Source organism: Podarcis muralis, chromosome 2 (genome assembly GCF_964188315.1).
Source record: "Podarcis muralis chromosome 2, rPodMur119.hap1.1, whole genome shotgun sequence".
NCBI lineage: Eukaryota > Metazoa > Chordata > Lepidosauria > Squamata > Lacertidae > Podarcis > Podarcis muralis.
The window spans coordinates 122,796,423-122,819,681 of record NC_135656.1 but is presented as its reverse complement, the minus strand read 5'-3'; the positions used below and the strand labels follow the sequence as shown (position 1 = coordinate 122,819,681).

Here is a 23,259-nt window from a genome sequence, read left to right as displayed (position 1 = left end):
AAAGCACCCCCGGGTGCAAGTAGATAAATAGGGACCGCTTACCAGCGGGAAGGTAAACGGCGTTCCGTGTGCTGCGCTGGCTCGCCAGATGCAGCTTGTCACGCTGGCCACGTGACCTGGAAGTGTCTTCGGACAGCGCTGGCTCCCAGCCTCTAGAGTGAGATGAGCGCACAACCCTAGAGTCTGGCAAGACTGGCCCGTACCGGCAGGGATACCTTTACCTTTACCTTAGAAGGAGATCATCAAATGTTGATTGGCATTGTTCTTCCGCAATACTCTGAGGAGATGGAGTCTCCGTTGGGCTTTCTTAACCACCTGGGTTGTATTTATTGTCTCTGCGTCTTGTACAATTGAGAGCTTAATCCCGTTAGGAGACCCCAAAATGGGGAAGTGCAGAGAATCTGTGAAGAAAAAGGTTTAAAAAGGGGGGGGGGGAGTAGAGAAGAAGTAAGAGCAGCCTAACCACATGTCCTCTTAAACCCCATCTCTCTTGACTTATTTGATCAAGCAGAGAGGTTTTACTGGTTGGTTCCAGAGCATGGTTATAGCACCTCATTGTGTAAGACAGTGGCCCCTGTCACTTTGAAAGATGTGGTGATGCAGACTTCTAAAGAACCTGTTCATTTGAGCTAACCAATATCCAGTTAAAAGTGTCCCCTTTTTTCTGAGTAAATCAATACATAAATTTTGGAAGATGGGAAGGCAGCAGCAATCAAACTCACACAATGTCATTGGTGGAGCAAGCCATGGAATCATAGAAGCACGTGGAAGGGAGAAGAAGAAGAAGAAGAAGAAGAAGAAGAAGAAGAGGAGTTTGGATTTGATATCCCGCCTTTCACTCCCCTTCAGGAGTCTCAAAGCGGCTAACAATCTCCTTTCCCTTCCTCCCCCACAACAAACACTCTGTGAGGTGAGTGGGGCTGAGAGACTTCAAAGAAGTGTGACTGGCCCAAGGTCACCCAGCAGCTGCATGTGGAGGAGCGGAGACACGAACCCGGTTCCCCAGATTACGTGACTACCGCTCTTAACCACTACACCACGCTGGCTCCTGGTGGAGACCTCTGTAGTCTCTTCTGAACCACATCATGTTTCCCTTCCTTCCCACACAGTCTCAAGCCTGAGATGATTCCAGCCACTTAGCCAAGCACCCTTTGGGGCCCTAAATGATTTATTATAATAATAACAATATTAATAATAATAATATTTGTGTAGCTAGTTTGTGTAACTTGTTGTTGTTGTTTAGTCGTTTAGTCGTGTCCGACTCTTCGTGACCCCATGGACCAGAGCACGCCAGGCACCTCTGTCCTCCACTACCTCCCGCAGTTTGGTCAAACTCATGCTGGTAACCTCGAAAACACTATCCAACCATCACGTCCTCTGTCGCCCCCTTCTCCTTGTGCCCTCCATCTTTCCCATCATCAGTGTCTTCTCCAGGGAGTCTTCTCTTCTCATGAGGTGGCCAAAGTACTGGAGCCTCAGCTTCGAGATCTGTCCTTCCAGTGAGCACTCAGGGCTGATTTCCTTAAGAATGGATGCGTTTGATCTTCTTGCAGTCCATGGGACTCTCAAGAGTCTTCTCCAGCACCATAATTCAAAAGTTTGTGTAACTAGTTTCTATCAAAGTGCCAAGCCTATTTTGGCACTGAGTGGTATATAAATTCCTGCTTTCATTATGAATGATAATAAAATAAGCATTGGGGGAACTATACAAAAAATATCTCAAAACATCAATTTGTGAAGAGGAGGTTGATGCAGAAACTATTATCTCACACTACATTGACTTTGCTCGCACAACTCCCATCTCCGATACTGGCAGCCTAGCCTGTACTGGTAAACCTGGGCACAGAGCCTCCACCCAGAGTCGCTGTCGACCATGTCCCTTGCCCCTCGACCACACCAGACAATGTGTTTATACGCTGGTATATTGTGTTTTAAATTGTGTGCAGTGGAAAGTGAGATAGAAATGCTTGTTATAGAGATTCCTCGCAAGAAAAGGGGAAAATTGCCAGCTATGGACAGAGCCAGGCAGAAGAAGGTGGCAGGTGGGTGTCCTTCCCCACCCCCAACATAAATCTTGGCTTTGCCCATGCTTCTAACATGTAAGACAGAAATCTCTATCCAGTTTCTCCCTAAGATGTCCCTGCAAAGCTCTTTTAAAACTCTCATCATTGTGCACCCCTCTAAAACGCCCGCAACGGACACTTCAGGTTCCCTTTCGAACGAGGCCATAGAGCTGCGAAGAGGAAGTTCAGAGCCACCTTTCTTTCCTCTTCCCCCAAGCTCCTTTTAGAGGAATGAGAACCGGAAGTGTTTGCTCTGTGCGTATGTGGGAGGTGTGTTGTTGTGTGTGTGTTTTTTCGTTCCTGCTTTTGAGGCTTATCTCTATGCTCCATCGTGAGAATGCCCTTTGCAAAACCAGCCGCCGCCAGAGTTTTGCTCGGAGAGGAGGAGCTGCAGGAAGGAGGCCAGAATTCAAGGTGCCCAAAAATGTCAATGGGGTGATTTGGGTGTGGGTGGGGGGGCTCCTATCTCCCATGTGGGGCTTGCATTGTTTTGCATTGTGAGACACCCCTGCAAGTCAGGCCTGGCTGCGTGTGTGTCTTTGAAAGAGGACGGGACCAGTCCATAGAGCTGGATCGTTGAATTTTAGAGTTGGAAAGGACCCAAAAAGGGTTATGCAGCCCAAGAATTCATGGAAGTTAAGGCTGTCAAAGGCTGCTAGCCAGGATAAATGGCTGCGAGCCACCACGTTGCTCTGGCCCCACAACTGGAGGCAGCCAGCAATTCTTCTGAATCCCAGTTGCTGGAAACTAGAGTGGGAACGGAGAGTCGCTCTTGCGCTCGGATTCTGCTGGCGCGTTTCCTTGGGGGAGCTGAGATATGATATGATCATCTTTATTGCCATTGTCCCATACAGAACAACGAAATTGGAAAAAAAATCTACATCTGCATAAGATATTCAAAACAAACAAGCCTGCTATCCCAGCTATCCCAGCCTGGTTAGCCCCCTAAAAACTCTGATACCCCATAATTAAATACAGTATACTCCCATACAGACTCCTTAGGTAAGGTAAAGGAACCCCTGACCATTAGGTCCAGTCGTGGCTGACTCTGGGGTTGCAGCGCTCATCTCGCTTTATTGGCCGAGGGAGCCGGTCGGTGTACAGCTTCATGTGGCCAGCATGACGAAGCCGCTTCTGGCGAACCAGAGCAGCGCACGGAAATGCCGTTTACCTTCCCGCCAGAGCGGTACCTATTAATCTACTTGCACTTTGACGTGCTTTTGAACTGCTAGGTTGGCAGGAGCAGGGACCGAGCAACGGGAGCTCACCCCGTCGCGGGGATTCGAACCGCCGACCGGTCAAGTCCTAGGCTCTGTGGTTTAACCCACAGCGCCACCCGTGTCCCTCTACAAACTCCTTACAATGTGTTTAAAACCAAAATCACATTAGGGTAGAAACTGTTTCTCAGGTGGCTAGTTCTAGTCTTTATAACCCTGGACCTTCTTCCAGAAGGCAGAAGCTGAAAGAGATCATTTCCGGGGTGCGCACTATCCTGCGCTATCTCTGCAGCTTTCTTATGGCACCTGGAAGCGTAGATTTGATCCAAGGTGGGAAGAGCGCACCTGATTATTCTCTCCGCAGTCTTTACAACCCTGGACAGCATTGTTTTTTCCCTGACCGTGCAGCTCCCAAACCACACACACAGACCATAAGTTAATGCACTCTCCACAGTACAATGGTAAATGCCATCAACAGGTCCTTTGAGAGATTATTTTTCCGGAGGATTCTCAGAAAATATGACCTCTGCTGTGCTCTCTTCATCAGGTCTTTACTGTTTTCTCCCCAGGTTAGGTCGTCTCTCAACTCCATTCCCAGAAATCAAAACACCAAGACCTGTTCCACACCCTTCCCCTCAATAATGAGTGGCTGAATATTCAAATTACATTTCCTAAAGTCCACAATGATCTTTCTTGTTTTCTTTAAGTTAAGGAGTAAGTTGTTTTTCTGGCACCGCTCCCCCAACTGCTCAACTTCCTTCCTATAGGCCGCCTCCCCCTCTCCAGCCATGATTAAACCAACCACCATTCTATCATCTGCAAACTTAATGATCTTATTACTGGGGTATTTGGGCAGCTAACTGTGAGAACAGGATGCTGTACCAGAGGAGATCTTGGCCTGATCCAGCAGTGCCCTTCTTGTGCTCCAAAAATCAGAACGGAGAGCACACACCATAGCCGTCAATGTTTTCTTTATTTTAAGGGAAATTCCCTTATTCCGAACAGGATTCCTCGCAAGAAAAGGGAAAAGTTGACAGCTATGGCACACACACACAAAGTCCTCTTTCAAATCGGCTACAGTGGTACATTGTGGGGGGGGAGTTTGTTTTCATAGAATTGCAGAGTTGGAAGGGACCCTAAGGGTCATCTAGCCCAACCCCCCTACAATGCAGAAATCTCTGCGAAAGCATTTTATTTCTTCCAGGCTTCAGAGTCCTTTTCAGGGGCTGGACACTGTGGGAAAAAGGATGCTGGCCTAGGCCGTTCAATGGCCTCTTCCTATGTCCTTATTCATATTTATCGCCCTCTCTGGGTTAATGCGCACCGTCCTTTTCTGTTCTGTTTGTTTGAATGCCTGAGCATAAGAAGCGCTTGCTAGATGAGGCTAATGGTCAATCTATTATAAATGGCCTCGGTCCTGTATACCTGAAGGAGCATTTCCACGCCCATCGTTCAGCCCGGACACTGAGATCCAGCGCCGAGGGCCTTCTGGTGGTTCCTTCACTGCGAGAAGCCAAGTTACAGGGAACCAGGCAGAGGGCCTTCTCGGTAGTGGCACCCACCCTGTGGAACGCCCTCCCATCAGATGTCAAGGAAATAAGCAGCTATCCTATTTTTAAAAGACATCTGAAGGCAGCCCTGTTTAGGGAAGTTTTTAATATTTAATGCTGTATTGTTTTTAACACTCGATTGGGAGCCGCCCAGAGTGGCTGGGGAAACTCAGCCAGATGGGCGGGGTATAAATAATAAATTATTATTTTTATATTATATTATTACACCATCCACTTCAGGACCTGAGCACACGAGCAACTCTTCCCCCTCCTGTGGGTAAACTGAACTTCCTTCCTGTCTCCTGAAGCTAAAGTCTCAAGGAGGAAAATAAACTGAAGCCACACGGCTGAGTGGCAGTCGCTAGAAACTGCAGGAGAGGGGAGAGTTGCTCTCGCTTGCAGGTTTCCCACGAGGTTGCTCACTGTGAGAAGAGGGTGCCAAACTAAATGGGACTTTGGCCTGATCTTCTTTTCACATCTCCTTCCTTGCTGAATCCCCCCAAACCTATTCCTCTTTGTCCCCTGTCCCTAGGGAGGCATTGTGGTTCAGTGGTTGGAGTACCGGACTAGGAGAGTGGCCCTCAAAAGACTGTGGCACGCCACCCTGGTGTAGCAGGAAGGTTCAGGGACAATCAAAGAGACATTTAAGCACCTCAGTGTAGTATAGTATAGGGTTACCAGACGTCCCCGGTTCCCAGGGACAGTCCCCGGATTTGCAAATCTGTCCCCGGACAAATTCCGTCCCTGGAATGTCCCCAGATTTGCAAATCTGTCCCCGGGAAATGTGGCAGTGGCAGCCTCAGCAGCCAGGAGCCAGCCTGGTAGCGCAGTTGGCTCCGGCTGGGTTCAGGAGCTGCCCGCAGTCCCCATAAGATGTGTCTTGTGCGCATATCATGTGTCTCGTGCGATCTCCTTCCCCCTTCCCCCTTTGTTTTGACTGATCGGGGGAGGCTCGTGAGTTGTGGGCGGGTGGCGTGCCGTTGCCCAGTTTTTAAAAAACTCTGTGCATTTATGTTTACAGGGTGCGAAAGAAGGACTTTGCACCTTTATACAACATGCATGTATGCATGGGCCCAGGGTCTTTTGCCTCACCATCTCCACTACTGACTCTCTGTTGCTACTCAGCTTTATAAGAAAAAAAGTGTCCCCGGATTCATTGAAAAAAATCTGGTAACCATAGTATAGTATCAAAATGGGGTTTTTTTATTTGCAAAATATGGATAGATTTTCACATTCTAGGAGTCGTTTCTTTGTTGTTTTCCTATGCATTTCTTATCAATAAAAACAAATTCGGTGTGGCGCAAGCAAGTTTTTATTCGGAAAAGTGTGGCCCGGGGGGGGGGGGGGAGTTTGAGAACCACTGTACTAGGACCTGGGAGAGACATGGGTTCAAATTCCCCCTTGGCCAGAAAGATCACTGGGTGAGCTTGGGGAACAGGAACGATCTCTCAGCCTAGCCTACCCCCCAGGGTTGTTGTGAGGCTGCAATGGATGGGCAGGGGAGATAATTAGGCATGCCACCTGGAGCTCATTGGAAGGGGGGGTAATATAAATGCAATAAATGACTGGGGTTTTTTTTTTAACTATCCACCCCTTCTTCCCATTCCAGCCTGCCCCCACCGCATCCCAATTCATGCGGGGGCGGGGGAAGCACTGACCCCTTTGTGCTCTAAGAGGGAGGATCCCACGGAGGAGGGATCCCTGCAAGGATGCAATTGTGGCGGGGGGAGGGCGCAGAAATTATGCATTTTGCAAAAGCTCCAAGCCTTAAAGGAGATTTCATTCGTCTCCAAGGCGCAGCTCCTGAACGCAGGACGCTTTGCCAGCCTGGCGTTCCTCCATCCCACCCCCCACCCCCCGCCAGATGTACCGAGACTACAACTCCCACCAGCCCACGGGGTGCAAGGAAGACTGACACGTGGCTCTCCCCTCCCATTTCCTGCAAAAACCTCCTTCCTTTTCCGCGCGAAAACCCCGCCCTGCCTAGCAACTGATGACGCGGGCAAAGGGGCGCCTTTTCCCCATTGGCCGAAGGTCCTCTTTTTTCCGCGCGGAGGTTTCCGCGGCTGGTCCCTGCTTCCCATCCTCCGCGCAGGTAAGTGGATGGGTGGATGGATAGAAAGAAAGAGAGATGCAAGGACATTTGGGGTCCATTGCACGCGCAGGGGGGTGGTGTTGTTTTTCCGGTGGGGGCTGAACTCCCCTATTTGCAAGGCAGGATTCTCACCCAGGCCCTAAGGTGGGGAGAAAGGTTTTTTTCCCAGGCCGTGTCTCCCCCACCCCACCCCACGGCATGATGCAGTTTTGGGGGTACCCTGTGTGCCAAGGTGGGGAATGCGATCTAAATGCAATGAATGAATAAAATGGGGGTTCGGCATCAGTGGACTCCCAAGGGATTTTTGTGCAGGGCTGCATAGATCAGAATCGTAGAGTTGGAAGGAAGGGACCCCTGGCGGTCATCTAGTCCAACCCCACGGAAACGCAGGAATCGTTTGCCCAACGTGGGCCGACCCTGAAATGGAGAGTCTCATATGCTCCCAGCTGAACTATCTCAGGGTACAGTGGGAGGGAGCGGGTCACAAACGCTCTGCTGTTTAGTTATGGATGTCTCAGTACTTTAATACTTCAATCCTATTGTCTTATTGTGTATTTTACTCATGGATAAGCTTGCATCTTAAATGTCTTGTTTCACAAACCGCTTGGAAGCCTGTTTTCACATTAAAGTGATATATGAAGTTCCCAGGCCCCAGGGAGATTAGACTGACCTCGACCAGAACCAGGGCCTTTTCGGCTGTGGCCCCGGCCTGGTGGAACGCTCTCCCACAAGAGACCAGGGCCCTGCGGGATTTGACATCTTTCCGCAGGGCCTGCAAGACGGAGCTGTTCCACCAGGCCAAACACATAGAAGTTACATGTGCTTTAGCTCTTGTTAAGGTAAAGGTAAAGGTACCCCTGCCCGTACGGGCCAGTCTTGACAGACTCTAGGGTTGCGCGCCCATCTCACTCTATAGGCCGGGGGCCAGCGCTGTCCGGAGACACTTCCGGGTCACGTGGCCAGCGTGACAAAGCTGCATCTGGCAAGCCAGTGTAGCACACGGAAACACCGTTTACCTTCCCACTAGTAAGCGGTCCCTATTTATCTACTTGCACCCGGGGCCGCTTTCGAACTGCTAGGTTGGCAGGCGCTGGGACCGAGCAACGGGAGCGCACCCCGCCGCGGGGATTCGAACCGCCGACCTTTTGATCGGCAAGTCCTAGACGCTGAGGCTTTAACCCACAGCGCCACCCCGTCCCTTTTAGCTCTTGTTAGCTCTTGTTTATTTTAATTTTCTGAATATGTTCTAAATTCAAGCAGGCCCTTTCTCTTTCTGTATAAGAACAAGCATTAAAGAGGCCTCCTGGCCCGCTCACAGGTCCTTTATAAGACCAGTGGTAACATTTGGCCCTGGAGAATATTAACCACTCTTAACTTTACCTGTGGACTGCCATCTGTACAGATTTTAATTTGCTCTGAACTAATTTTAAGATGCATTTTAATTAATTGATTGCCTGTTTTAAGTTCTTATGTTTTTTCTATACTGTGTTAGTTTTATGATGTTAGCCGCGCTGAGCCCGGCTCCGGCTTGGGAGGGTAGGGAACAAATAAAAATTTATGATGATGATGATGAATGGATATTCACAGGACCATAGAATTGTAGAGTGGGGGCAGGACTCTGAGGGTCATCCAGTCCAACCCCTGTGATGCCAAAATATGCGTGTGTGCGCGTGTGTGTGCATCCCACTTTTTCTGTCTTTCTGTTTGATAACTCCTTATTAGACATTGCAAAACTCTGAAACCAAGAACCTTCGGGAATTGCATCAGAAATCTCACAATGCCTGCAGTTAAGAACCCATAGTTAATTGATGCCTGTTTTTTATTTTTATTTCTATGGTTTTTATTGTACGGTTTTATGTTTCGTTGCTCTAAACCTCTTTGATCTTTTCTTTTGCAACATGGATGGCATATAAATATTTTTATAAATAAAAAAAGGGGACGTGGGTGGCGCTGTGGGTTAAACCACAGAGCCTAGGACTCGCCGATCAGAAGGTCAGTGGTTCAAATCCCCACGACGGGATGAGCTCCCGTTGCTCTGTCCCAGTTCCTTCCAACCTAGCAGTTCGAAAGCACACCAGTTCAAGTAGATAAATAGGTACCGCTCCAGCGGGAAGGTAAACGGTGTTTCTGTGTGCTGCTCTGGTTCGCCAGAAGCGGCTTAGTCATGCTGGCCACATGTATGCCGGCTCCCTCAGCCAATAAAGCGAGATGAGCGCCACAACCCCAGAGTCGTCCGCGACTGGACCTAACGCTCAGGGGGTCCCTATACCTTTTATAGATAAAAAATGAATGAATATAACAAAATATTCAGGAGAAAAACACCTTTTGAAACACATGCGTTCCCTCCCCTTAACAGCTTGGGACCAGTTGACTTACAGGCTCGCCATACCCCCTTTACAGTGGTGCCTCGCAAGACGAAATTAATTCGTTCCGCAAGTTTTTTCTTCTTGCGAGTTTTTCGTCTTGCAAAGCACGGTTTCCCATAGGAATGCATTGAAAATCAATCAATGCGTTCCTAAGGAGACCGTCGGGGACAGAGGGGAAACGCCGCGCGCCTTCCCCTCTGTCCCCTCTTTTGAAGCAAGGGGCAGAGGGGAGAAGATCGCTTCTCCCCGTTGCCGCCCCTTGGTTCAAAAGGGGTCCGGGGAGAGAGGGGAAGGTGCGCGTGCCTTCCCCTCTGTCCCCAGAGATTGCAGGGCTGGCAACGGGGAGAAGCGATCTTCTCCCCGCCGCCCCTTGCTTCAAAAGAGGTCCGGGGACAGCGGGGAAGACACCAGCATTTTAAAAAACCTCGGGACAGTGGGGGACTTCTCCACTGTCCCGAGGTTTTTTAAAATGCTGGCGGGCGGCAGCGCTGCCGCCCACCAGCATTTTAAAATTGCCCCGGACAGCGGAGAAGTCCCCCGCTGTCCCGGGGTTTTTAAAAAACCTCTCCGCCCCCCGCCAGGCTTCGGAAGGCTGCTCCGAAGCCTGGCGGCGGGAGGAGGTCTCCGCCCCCCCGCCAGGCTTCGGAGCAGCCTTCCGAAGCCTGGTGGCGGGAGGAGGTCCGAGGACAGTGGGGAAGACGCGCTGCGCTTCCCCGCTGTCTCAGAGATTTCCCTATGGGCTTTCGTCTTGCGAAGGAAGCCCATAGGGAAATTCGTTTTGCGAAGCGCCTCCAAAACGGAAAACCCTTTCGTCTAGCGGGTTTTCCGTCTTGCGAGGCGTTCGTCTTGCGGGGCACCACTGTATGTGCCTACTTGACCACTCCAATCTGCAGGACTGGCACTGTGCCCACATATCACTCATTCTGCACTTTCTCCTGGCGCTTTGAGGCATCCTTACTTTCTCCAGGTCGCTGTGGAGCTGCTGTTTTAGTGTGGCAACACCCAGACTTTGGAGCTCCCTGACTGTTGACATCAGTCATCTGCACACTTTCCAGTGCCTGATTAAAACATTTTTCGTTTAGGCAAGCCCCCCCCCCCCAACCCATAGAAGTTACATGTGCTTGATCTCTTGTTAGCTACTGTTGATTTTAATTTTCTGAATATGTTCTAAATACAGTCGGGCACCTAATTATTTTTTTTTTGGGGGGGTGTTACATTCTTGGCTCCTGTGCGCATCAGCAGAGCGCACCGAAGCCCACCCTTTTCCGTCCCCATTCTGCCCTCTTCTGGGTACAAAACGATCCTGGTCGCACATCAACTGAGCATGTGAAAAATGCTTACTGACTGTACTTTATTTTAATTTTCTGTTCATAATTTTAATGCTTTATTTCAGGGTGAATAAAAATCAATTAAAAATAAATAAATCAGATTTTTAAAATTTTAATTGTATTTTTAAAATAAAATGCTTTTGGAGGAAAAAAAAGATAGTTTTCTATTTAACTATCTTTAGAATGATTTTTCCTCCAAAAGCATTTTATTTTAAAAATACAATTTAAATTTTAAAAATCTGATTTTTTAAAAAAAATCATTCAAATCATAGAATATGTTACATTATATTCCAAAGGCTATTCATCAGGAAATAAGGATTTGTTTAAGTTTTTCATGTGTGCTAAAACTCAGTCTAAGGTTGTTGTTTTTTTTTAAAAAAAAAATTGTTTAACCACCTCAGTTAACAAACATGGATACATATGCTATAATGTTATTGTTTCAGTTTAATAAATTGTTTAAATTGTTATTAAGGAAATGACTCTTTTTCTCCTTTGAGTAAAGTACAGCAGTAAAGTTGTCCAAATATAAACAGTTTACTTATTAAACATCACAATAATTTCATAATTATCGGTCTATGTATTTCTAATATTAAGATTATACCAGCAAGAATGTAAAAACATGATTTAAATCAAGTCTTACTGACTAGAGATTTAAATCATGATTTTTATATTTCTGAAAACCACGTAGAGGGGTTCCCCTTGTATATGTTTTCATTTATTTTTATTGCCAACAAACCAGTTGCAGAAAAAAGAAATGAAAGAAAAAGTAGTTGTTTTTATTTTTAAAAAAATTATGTCAGTTGTCACCATGGCAAATAAAGAAGCATAAGATTCAGCTATGCAATTTTCTGAGTCAATAATATAATATGCCAAGGGGAAAGGGATGCTTAGTATATAATTACAAAGAGTTCCAAGGTCTAAATTAAAACAACTGCCCCCCCTTTTTTTGTAAAGAAAAGAAAAATAGCCTTGAGCTGTACTGAATCAAGATGGTTGCATAGAGTTATGGTACCTGACAGTTCTCAGCTATTTTTATGCCCGTGGGGTAGGGTGGTTTTCTTAAAATCACAATACATATTGATTTTATTAAATAAATGCATTAACTCTGTGCTGATGTAAACGGCATCCTTAAGAAAAACAGGTAAGCAAAAGGCAATGGAGCAAGTTAGTCTGAAACCCCCCAACCTTTTACACCAGTGGTTCCCAAGGTAGGTGGTACTGTCCCCCTGGTGAGCAATAGTGCCACCTGGGGGGGCACTAAGAAGAAAGGGGACACTGGAGGTATAAGGTATGCGGCCCAGGACCCACGTACCCACGGGACCGCCTCTCCTGGTATGCCCTGCAGAGGACCTTAAGGTCCACAAATGACAACATTTTGGAGGTCCCAGGTAACAAGGTGGTTAGACTGGTCTCAACTAGGGCCAGGGCCTTTTCGGTACTGGCCCCGACTTGGTGGAACGCTCTGTCACAAGAGACTAGGGCCCTGCAGGACTTGAAATCTTTCTGTAGGGCCTGCAAGACAGAGCTGTTCTGCCTGGCCTTTGGTTTGGACTCAGTGAAAAAAAGACAGTCACGGAAGCAAGAAATTACACAAAACAAAAGAATTGCCATGAAAATCCCTGAAACGAGAAGTAAATCTATAGAATTCAATTAAATAACAAAAATCAAAAAATTTAAGGAAAAATTAACCTAGAATTAAACAAATGAGATGCCGGCTACAAAACTCATTTCACTGAACTAATCAGTTTCCTCAGAAGGAAATAAAGAAATTATAAACCTTAAATGATTTTAAGTGATATCAAACAAACTCAAGAGCAGGGCTGAAACGCTTCCTTGAGTTTACAAAAAAGGTACAAAAACCTCAATGACAAGTTTTAAACATAGCCCTATTTAAGAGAACATTATAGACCTTAAATGATTTCCAGCAAACTCACGGGCAGGATGCACGTTTGCAATCCACGTCTGCGCACGTGCGGGTTGCGATCCAGCGGATCTGCGCATGCGAAACTGCCGAAACCCGGAAGTAACCCATTCCAGTACAGTGGTGCCTCGCAAGACGAAAAACTCGCTAGACGAAAGGGTTTTCCGTTTTTTGAGTCGTTCCGCAAGACAAATTTCCCTATGGGCTTGCTTCGCAAGACGAAACGTCTTGCGAGTTTGTTTCCTTTTTCTTAAAGCCGCTAAGCCGTTAATAGCCGCTAAGCCACTAATAGCCGTGCTTCGCAAGACGAAAAAACCGCAAGACGAAGAGACTCGCGGAACGGATTAATTTCGTCTTGCGAGGCACCACTGTACTTCCGGGTTTCGGCAGTCTGTAACCCGAAAAAACGCAACCTGAAGCGGCTGTAACCCGATGTATGACTGTAGTTGTTTATCTCTTTGACATCTGGTGGGAGGGCGTTCCACAGGGCAGGTGCCACTACCGAGAAGGCCCTCTGCCTGGTTCCCTGTAGCTTTGCTTCTCACAGTGAGGGAACCGCCAGAAGGCCCTCGGCGCTGGATGGCCAGGTTTGAGGCTTTGTAATTGGAACCAAGAGGGTGGGAGCCCGAAAAGGTTTGGGAACCACTGCTTTACCTCTCTCTAATCCCACCCCCACCTTTTGCAGCTTCTTGGCTTTCAATACGGCACATCCCAGCTGTTTGCCTTTGGCCTTTTTGGAACCAGATGCAGAGCACGGATTAAAGGGAAGTCCTGAAACACAAAGGGGGCACAAGAGAAGGAACCGTGGAGGATTCTGGGAAAGAACCATGCAGAAGATTCTGGGCAATGACAACACCAGCTCAGGCGCTGAGTGTCAGCGCTTTAGGGAGTTTGGTTACCAAGAGGCCAAGGGACCCCGAGAGGTTTGCAGCCGACTCCACAGTCTCTGCCGTCTGTGGCTGAAGCCGGAAAGGCTCACCAAGGCCCAGATGCTGGACCTGGTGATCCTGGAGCAGTTCCTGGCTGTCCTCCCCCTGGAGATGGAGAACTGGGTCAGGGAGTGCGGAGCGGAGACCAGTTCCCAAGCGGTGGCCCTGGCCGAAGGCTTCCTCCTGAGCCAGACAGAAGAGAAGAGGCAGAAACAGGTAAGAGTGTGTTTCATCCTTGTAGTACAAAGAAAACACAGGAATGCCTTAGGCTGGTCAGTTCACTGATGTGTCTAGCCTAGTATTGTCGACGCTGGCAGGCAGTGATTTCAGGCGGGGAGTCCTTTCCAGCTCTTCATAGGGCTGGGCTGTTGAATGGTTTCTTAATATTAAGGTTCATTATTGTTTCACAAGATGTGTATCTCTTTAAAGGACAGAGTAAACATCATGACCTAGTTTTACAGCTGTGAAGCAGTATAGCAGGTGCTGTTAAGTTGTGTGAATTAAGCTGTGTCAGCAATTGGGTATAGTATATAAAGAGCAGCGTGTACCTCTCTCAGTACCCTGGTGAATGGGTCATACTTAATAGATTTAATGTAAGAGGAGTTTTTGTTATTAAACCCAAGCAAAATATATTTTTGCGCTTCTTCGTTGTTTCCTGAACGTGCGGTCTCCCCAGCACGCTGTTAGGAAATCTGCCATATCAGGAGAAACTGGCCACTCTCCAGGCACCCGGCATGATCTCCTGGTGACCTCCCCGTCTGCATTCCCGAGCAGGACACAGGCTAGGTCGCGATCGGCGATCCTCCTCAACGTGAGAAGAGCACACCACTCTTCCCTGCCCTCCCCAGGCAGGGGGAAAGAGATAGACAGAAATGTATTTACATGCCTTTATTTCTGTCTTTGCAGCGTTACAGAGAAACACGTCTGCTCTCATCAGACTCCATCAGTAGAGAGACTAAACTCCACCTCCTGTACTTCCTGTACAGGTCATATTACACTCTGAGCTAATTGCGGTGCTTTGCACTGAAAATAGACTCTCCCTCTGTTCCCATGGAACAGTTCCAACATTCCCATTATGTTTTGCTTTCAAGCAACCTGCTGCTCGCGGTCGCATTGCATCCATATCGTAACACACGCTTTTCGCAGTGCAATTAATCTGCTAAATACGCAACATGGGCGATACAGCGATATATCACCCAAAACTGGTTTTTTGACCTGGCAACACATCACGACATTCACAGTGTGTGTGTGTGTGTATGTGTGCTACGCAAAAACCATGACGTGGGGGGAAGTTGAAGCCAGCTGAAGTCTCTACATAGCTCCATCCTTATTTCAGACATTGTGATACATCCGTGTTATATCATGGTGTTTAGCTGGCGATATACAGGTGAAACTCGAAAAATTAGAATATCGTGGAAAAGTTCATTTATTTCAAGTAATTCAACTTAAAAGGTGAAACTAATATATGAGATAGACTCATGACATGCAAAGCGAGATACGTCAAGCCTTTATTTTTATAATTGTGATGATTATAGCATACAGCTGATGAAAACCCCAAATTAACAATCTCAGAAGATTAGAATATTGTGGAAAGGTGCAGTAGCTATTCAATCCATAACACCTGCAATAAGTTCCTGAGCCTTTCAATGGTCTCTCAGTCTGGTTCAGAGGTAGTAATTGATGCAAAAGGGGCCCAAACCAAGTACTGAGTACATATGCATGCTTCTACTTCTCAGAGGTCCAATATTGCTCTATTTGCAATCCTTGTTTTGCTGATTTCATTTAATATTCTAATTTTCTGAGATTGTTAATTTGGGGTTTTCATCAGCTGTAAGTTGAGTTACATGGGACGCGGGTGGTGCTGTGGGTAAAAGCCTCAGTGCCTAGGGCTTGCCGATCGAAAGGTCGGCGGTTCGAATCCCCGCGGCAGGGTGCGCTCCCGTTGCTTGGTCCCAGCGCCTGGCAAGTAGATAAATAGGGACCGCTTACTAGCGGGAAGGTAAACAGCGTTTCCGTGTGCAGCTCTGGGTCACCAGATGCAGCTTTGTCACCCTGGCCACGTGACCCGGAAGTGTCTCCGGACAGCGCTGGCCCCCGGCCTCTTAAGTGAGATGGGCGCACAACCCCAGAGTCTGTCAAGACTGGCCTGTACGGGCAGGGGTACCTTTACCTTTACCTTTAAGTTGAATTACTGAAATAAATGAACTTTTCCGCGATATTCTAATTTTTCGAGTTTCACCTATATCACCGATATATCATGATGCACTTTTAGGCACCAGGCAAAAACATTCCTCTTTAATGAGGCCTTTTGCTGATTGGCATCCAATGCCCGTTAAAAAATGTGTTGGGGAGATTATTGGGTTTTTCTTGTTTTTATTATGTATTTTGTGTTTTAATGTTGTGAACTGCCCTGAGACCTGCGGGAATAGGGCGGTATACCATTTTTAAAAATGAGAGGAGAGGCTGTCTTAGTACTGTGGGTTAATTCACAGACCAGACAATGATGGCCTTCACATAAACCATTTCTTAATCCCTCTCTCTGTCCCTCGTCTGGGATCCTTATGATTCCGTTTCAGGTGGAAGAAATGGTTGCAGACCCAGCTACCAACTTGGCAGAGGCAGAGGCAGCCCCTTCGGCCACAACACTGAGGCCGCCTTACAGGTGGATCGTGCAGGAGGGCAGTGGAGGCGCCACCTTGCTGGGTAAGGACCATGACGGGGCCCAGCTCAACTTGGCCTTCTCTTCCGCCTCGGTTGCTTTCATTCTACTGTGTCAGGAAATGGTCTGAATCAGAGGATTGGGGAATGCATTCTCAGGCAGATCAGATCCTCTTTGAAGAGGAGGGGGGGGGGAGATTTGCTTCTCCTGTTTCTAGTGGTTTCAGGAGCAGAGAGAGACACAGACACTGAACAGCTTAGGCAGGAGTTGCCTAGTTACGAGATAATGGCAAGAGAAACAAAAGGGATGGAGCAGCCAGCAGAGACGTCATTAGAGAGTGGGGGGGACCCTCCCTCCCCAAGAACGAGGAGGTTCCGTCTGTATTAGAGAAAAAAGGAAGCAGAGAGGAGGATGTTTCTGGGGACAGAAGGGAGAGGATTTAGAGTAGCCAACTGCTCTCCTTGTGGAGGGATGTGGATTTTTGCTTGCAACCAGATGACTGAATAAAAAAGACCATAAAATATAAATTAAAGGTAAAGGTAAAAGGTACCCCTGCCCGTACGGGCCAGTCTTGCCAGACTCTAGGGTTGTGCGCTCATCTCACTCTAGAGGCCGGGAGCCAGCGCTGTCCGCAGACACTTCCGGGTCACGTGGCCAGCGTGACAAGCTGCATCTGGCGAGCCAGCGCAGCACACGGAACGCCGTTTACCTTCCTGCTGGTAAGCGGTCCCTATTTATCTACTTGCACCCAGGGGTGCTTTCGAACTGCTAGGTTGGCAGGCGCTGGGACCGAACGACGGGAGCGCACCCCGCCGCGGGGATTTGAACCGCTGACCATGCGACCAGCAAGTCCTAGGCGCTGAGGCTTTTACCCACAGCGCCACCCACTGCATGTTAATTCTTGTCTGTGAAGTTGCTGAAGGGAGGGGAGCACTCTCCACGCCTGACATACTGATTATTGATTATCGCATTTCTATCTCACCTTTCGCCCAAGGAGCTTGAGGTGGTGTAGATGATTCTCCCCATTTTAGCCCCACGAGGTAGATCAAGGGGATGGATCATGTCCCCTGGGAGGAAAGGTTGCAGCTTTTACAGGAAAGGCGAGGGAGAGGGGATGCAACAGAAGTTTATGGAATTATGCACAGCATTAAGTGGATATAGAAAAAGTTTTATCCCCCTCTCAATAATAATTGAGAGTTGTTTTCGAGCACAGTTCAAAGTGTTGGTGCTGACCTTTAAAGCCCTAAACGGCCTTAGTCCAGTATATCTGAAGGAGTGTCTCCACCCCCATCGTTCTGCCCGGACGCTGATGTCCAGCGCCGAGGGCCTTCTGGCGGTTCCCTCACTGCGAGAAGCCAAGTTACAGGGAACCAGGCAGAGGGCCTTCTCGGTAGTGGCACCCACCCTGTGGAATTTGTTTTTTTAAATGTGAAATTCAATAACAATTAATTGGCAAGAAGATAACAGGATTAAGCATCTCCACGTCTCCTTTTCTCCCCCCCAGGAAGTGGCACAACCCTGGCAATTTCTCCCGCGGTTGGTGGAGGGGAAGGAGCTGCTGTCCAGTCAAATAAGGTAATAAAAGCTCGATGCTGGGAATTCCCAAAGTGGCGAAAGAAAGTGCTTAGCCACACAGCATATAGTTACAGCAGGCATAGGCAAACTTAGCCCTCCAGATGTTTTTGGGACTACAGTTCCCATCATCCCTGACCACTGGTCCTGTTAGTTAGGGATGATGGGAGTTGTAGTCCCAAAACATCTGGAGGGCCGAGTTTGCCTATGCCTGAGTTACGGGATTCACTCCAACGAGTTTCCGTGATGGCTGCCAACTTTAAAAGGGGATTAGACAAACTCATGGAGAGAGAAGGCTTTCCTTGGCCTCCAGCCACAATATCTTTGCTCTGCCTTCGTGGTCCGAGCAATTCAGATGCCTCTGAATAATCCCAATTGCCAGGAGGGAAGAGTGTTGCTGCTCCTGTTGCCCTCGGGTCCTCCTTGCTTCTCTGATTTTTATATTGGGCATCTGTTTGGCCACTGTTCTAAACAATATTGTTAGCTAGGTGGGCTTTGAATGCTCTTCACTCTTGCAAGAGAACCGCCAGACATGTTGCCTTCTCTTTCTTGTTGGGTCCTCCTTTTTGGATTACCGTATTTTTCCCTCTATAACACGCAGATTTTTTTCTCCTAAAAAGGAAGGGGAAATGTCTGTGCGTGTTATGGAGCGAATGTGTGGTCCCTGGAGCCAAAAAATTAGACAAAAATCAAATCGCAAGTCACTGAGAAGGGAAACCTGAAAAGAGGAAGTGGCTGCTTTCCTGCATTCTGCCTCAGGGTCTTACTGCCCACCCTCCTCTGTTTCGTTGCTGTGTTTGCTCAACGGAACAAAGAGCAGGGAAAGCCCCTCCCCTCCAGGCAAGCAGAGGGGAAAGGAGAGTCGTTCATTCTAATTCCTCTCTGTGCTCCGGTGCTGCGTCTAGGGACTAGCAGGCAACATGCAGGTGGGAGAGAGAGAGAGAGAGAGAGAGAGAGAGAGAGAGAGAGAGCTGGCTGGTTTGGGTGCTTGGGTGGGGGGAAACTTTTGCCTTTCTTTCCTCCCTCCCGTTAAATTCCTCTCCTGCATTTTTAGCCAGCTGCTTCTCTGCACACCCCTCTCATGCTCCTTTTCCCTTCTTTGTTTTTCCTTCCCTCCCCACTTAAAATTTGGTTACAAAGCATAGATCCACATGGATCCTCAGGATCTTTGCATTGGGTCACCCCAAATTCACCATCAGATCACATAGCATGTCCATGGCTACAGCCTGCCCCCCAAAAATCACACACCCACTGTTGCCTGGGGCTGCAATGGTGTAAAAACGTGGTTAAAAAGCATGGATCCACATGGATCCTCAGGATCTTTGCATTGGGTCACCCCAAATTCACCATCAGATCACATAGCATGTCCATGGCTAGAGCCTGCCCCCCAAAAATCACGCACCCACTGTTGCCTGGGGCTGCAATGGTGCAAAAACGTGGTTAAAAAGCATGGATCCACATGGATCCTCAGGATCTTTGCATTGGGTCACCCCAAATTCACCATCAGATCACATGTCTGTGGCCACAGCATGAAGCACAAAAATGATACATCCACTGTTTCATTCAGAATGTTTTTCCCCTTGTTTTCCTCCTCTAAAAACGATGTGCGTGTTATGGTCAGGTGCGTGTTATAGAGCGAAAAATACGGTACCTAGACGGACAAGCTGCCTTCTCTTCTTTATTCTAGGCTCCGATGAGCTTTGACGAGGTGGGTGTCTACTTCACAGAGGAGGAGTGGGATCTGCTGGATCCGGCCCAGAGAGCTTTGCATGGGGAAGTCATGGAGGAGAACTGGGGGAACCTGGAGTCTGTCGGTAAGGATCCCTCTCTGCCTTGTGTGGCGGATGCTGAAGGTTGAAATTTTGATTGAGGTCCTTTTATTGAATGATATCCTCTTCTTTTCTGGGTTCCCTCTGAGGGAGTCAGAGATTCCTCCAGACGTACCTTTTTAAGTCTTGAGAATGTTGAATGTTTTGATGTTTTATGGCTCTTTGTGCGCCTATGTAACATGCCTTCGAATTCTGCTCAGAGAAGATTTTGGCTTAACTGGAGGTTCTGCAAACCTCCAGCACAATTCCGAGCACAATTCAAAGTGTTGGTGCTGACCTTGAAAGCCCTAAACGGCCTCAGTGCTGTATACCTGAAGGAGCATCTCCACCCCCATCGTTCAGCCCGGACACTGAGATCCAGCGCCGAGGGCCTTCTGGTGGTTCCCTCACTGCAAGAAGCCAAATTACAGGGAACCAGGCAGAGGGCCTTCTCGGTAGTGGCGCCCGCCCTGTGGAACGCCCTCCCACCAGAGGTCAAAGAGAACAACAACTACCAGACTTTTAGAAGACATCTTAAGGCAGCCCTCTTTAGGGAAGCTTTTAATGTTTGATGCATTACTGTATTTTAATATTTTGTTGGAAGCCACCCAAAGTGGCTGGGGAAGCCCAGCCAGATGGGCAGGGTATAAATAATTTATTATTATTATTATTATTATTATTATTATTATTATTATTACTTGGGTCCCTAACTGGATACTGGACTCGCTTTTATTCCTTGGCTTCATGTTTTGTTTCAGTTGTTTCCCCTTGCCTGGGAGATGAACCAAGTGGTTGAGAAGTAAATTCTTCCCACACAGATACCTGTCCAACATCTTCACAGCCTCTCCCAATTCCAGAGGAATTGGAAGATTGAGCTGTGTAGCGGCATCATGCTCCAAATTGCTGGATGACCACTCCCAACAGTTTCATAAAGGTGTTAAACAGCAGACTGAAATGTATCTGGACCATCTTGTTCCTTCAGGGAAGGAACCAGGTACAGGGAACCAGGCAGAGGGCCTTCTCAGTAGTGGCCCTGTGGAATGCCCTTCCATCAGATGTCAAAGAGATGATATAACCTTTAGAAGACATCTGAAGGCAGCCCTGTTTAGGGAAGCTTTTCAATGTGTAGTAGTAATAATAATAATAATAATAATAATTTATTCTTTATATCCCGCCCAGCCACTCTGGGCGGCTTCCAACAAAATATTAAAATACAGCAATGCATCAAACATTAAAAGCTTCCCTAAACAGGGCTGCCTTCAGATGTCTTCTAAAAGTCTGGTAGTTGTTGTTCTCTTTGACATCTGGTGGGAGGGCGTTCCACAGGGCGGGTGCCACCACCGAGAAGGCCCTCTGCCTGGTTCCCTGTAACTTGGCTTCTCGTAGTGAGGGAACCGCCAGAAGGCCCTCGGCGCTGGACCTCAGTGTCCGGGTAGAACGATGGGGGTGGAGACGCTCCTTTAGAGAATACTGGACCGAGGCCGTCCAATGTTTTGTTTTGTTTCTATATATGTTAGAAGCCGCTCAAAGTGGCTGGGGCAACCTAGTCAGGTGGGCAGGGTACAAATATTATTATTATTATTATTATTATTATTATTATTAGCAACTCTGCTTTATATCTACTTTCCTCTCTTTGTTACAGCAGGTGCTGAATGGGAGAGAGAGACTGAACCACATAGCACATCCTTGGAAGGAGCTGGGTGTATAGACGGGAAAGCTCAGAGAAGGGAAATGGAACCAGAAGAGAAGGACAACTCCTTTGCTTCTCAGTGTAGCGACTTGTGTGAAATCCCAGCCGAAGACCAGGAGAAGAAAAGTATTCAGTGCAGTGTGTGCGAGGAAAGCTTTAGTTGTGAATCAAGCCTTAATACTCACATGAGAATTCACATAGAGGAGAAAGCGTATAAATGCCCGGTCTGTGAGAAGAGCTTCAGCTGTAGTGCACATGTTAGTGAACATCTAACAGTCCACATAGCAGAGAAGCCATATCAGTGCTGGGACTGTGGGCAGAGCTTCCAGCACAGCACGAGTTTTACACGGCACTTGACGATCCACACTGGGGTGAAACCATATAACTGCTCCGAGTGTGGGAAGAGCTTCCGCCTCAGGGCGTATCTTAATTCACATCAGAAACTCCATACAGGGGATAGACCATATGACTGCTCAAAGTGTGGGAAGAGCTTTGTTAGCAGTGCACACCTTCGGTCACATCAGAGAATCCACACCGAGGAAAAAACGTACAAATGTTTGGAGTGCGGAAAGAGCTTCAGGCAGCGGATACACCTTAGCTCACATCAGATAATCCACACAGGGGAGAAGCCACACAAATGCTCCGAGTGTGGAAAGTGCTTCACTCACTGCAAAAGCCTCACACGGCATCTCCTCACCATCCACACAGGCGAGAAACCCTACAAATGCTCCGAGTGTGGAAAGAGCTTCAACCACAGCATGAACCTTAAGTTACATCAGAGAATCCATACAGGGGAGAAGCCGTATGAGTGCTTGGAGTGCGGGAAGAGCTTCAGCTGGAGGACCTCTTTTACTTCGCATCAGAAGATCCACATGGGGATGAAGCCATATAAGTGCTCCGAATGTGGAAGGAGCTTCCGTAACCACATAAGCTGCGTACGTCATCAAAGTGTGCACACTGGAGAGAAGCCGTACACCTGCTCGGAGTGTGGGAAGAGTTTCAGTCACAACTCTAGCCTTACCGAACATCAGAAAATCCACACAGGGGTGAGGCCATATATATGTTCAGAGTGTGGGAAGACTTTCATCCGGAGACTACACCTTACAAGCCATCAAAGAACCCATACGGGAGAGAAACCATATAAATGTTCGGAATGTGGAAAGCGATTCAGCCAGAGCTCGAGCCTTAATGTACACCGAAGAATCCACACGGGGGAGAAACCATATACGTGCTCGGTGTGCGGGAAAAGCTGCAGCCAGAGGTCAAACCTTAACGTACACGAAAGAATTCATAAAGGGATGGTTGCTGTCAATTCTGCCGATGCCTGTAATGTGGAAAGAATTTCAGTTAGGGAACAGGCCTTCAAAATAGAGGATCCATACATCGGATATGGAATCTAAATGACTTAAGCGCTTATCTGTCTAATCAAATCTGCGATCCTTGAGAGGAAATACAGAGAAACCGTATAAATATTCACGATCCAACAAATTGTATGTTGGCTCCCCAACATTGCTAATGAGAGGATGACTATGGTGAGCAAGCATCTACAGGAGCCAACATCATCCATGACGTCTTCTGATTAAAGGCTCCTCTGGCCACCTGGGCAGAATAAACTTTCCTAATTCTTCCAAGTGACCACCCCTCTACCATGGAGAAAGATCCCGCTGGACATCTGCAGTTGCAAAGATGGTTCCTATACTGTCCTGTGCCATTTTAATCTGATAACTTCATGACATTGTGACATTTCTTTTCTGAGAAGGTAGAAGTTTCAGGCGATGAGCTCCAGGCTCTTTATTTTTGTAGGAAGGAGGTTATGGAGATTGGTTTTATACGGTTTTAATGTTTTTTATTATTATTATTTTGTTATTAGTTTGATTTTATATTTGATGTAGCCTGTCCCAAGATCCCTTAAATTAGGAGTGGGAACCTCTGGTACAAGAGCTGAAAGCACTCTGTCCGATCTGTGGGAAACTCCCACAGCGCATGTTCCTGTTTCACACTCTTCCTTGAGTGTTTTTGCCACACTTGGGTGTGTCTTTGAATTCTGATAATGCTGCCTCT

At 47.6% G+C, this 23,259-nt stretch overlaps 1 protein-coding gene across 3 annotated transcripts; it reads left to right on the top strand.

Annotated features, from left to right (window-relative positions):
* The first annotated feature begins 2,306 nt into the window (after nucleotides 1-2,306).
* On the top strand, nucleotides 2,307-23,034 carry LOC114592521 (uncharacterized). 3 transcript variants are annotated; one of them, XM_077923160.1, is made up of 7 exons: nucleotides 2,403-2,477; nucleotides 6,625-6,925; nucleotides 13,226-13,685; nucleotides 16,046-16,172; nucleotides 17,633-17,703; nucleotides 19,388-19,514; nucleotides 21,151-23,034. In XM_077923160.1, the coding sequence occupies exons 3-7, from the start codon at nucleotides 13,368-13,370 to the stop codon at nucleotides 22,596-22,598; spliced, it is 2,091 nt and encodes a 696-aa protein (XP_077779286.1). In that variant the 5' UTR covers nucleotides 2,403-2,477; nucleotides 6,625-6,925; nucleotides 13,226-13,367; the 3' UTR covers nucleotides 22,599-23,034. The 3 variants fall into 3 exon arrangements, with proteins under 3 accessions (XP_077779285.1, XP_077779284.1, XP_077779286.1); XM_077923159.1 differs by lacking the exon at nucleotides 6,625-6,925 and having other exon boundaries at nucleotides 2,307-2,477; nucleotides 21,154-23,034; XM_077923158.1 differs by lacking the exon at nucleotides 6,625-6,925 and having other exon boundaries at nucleotides 2,308-2,477.
* Nucleotides 23,035-23,259: the final 225 nt, after the last annotated feature.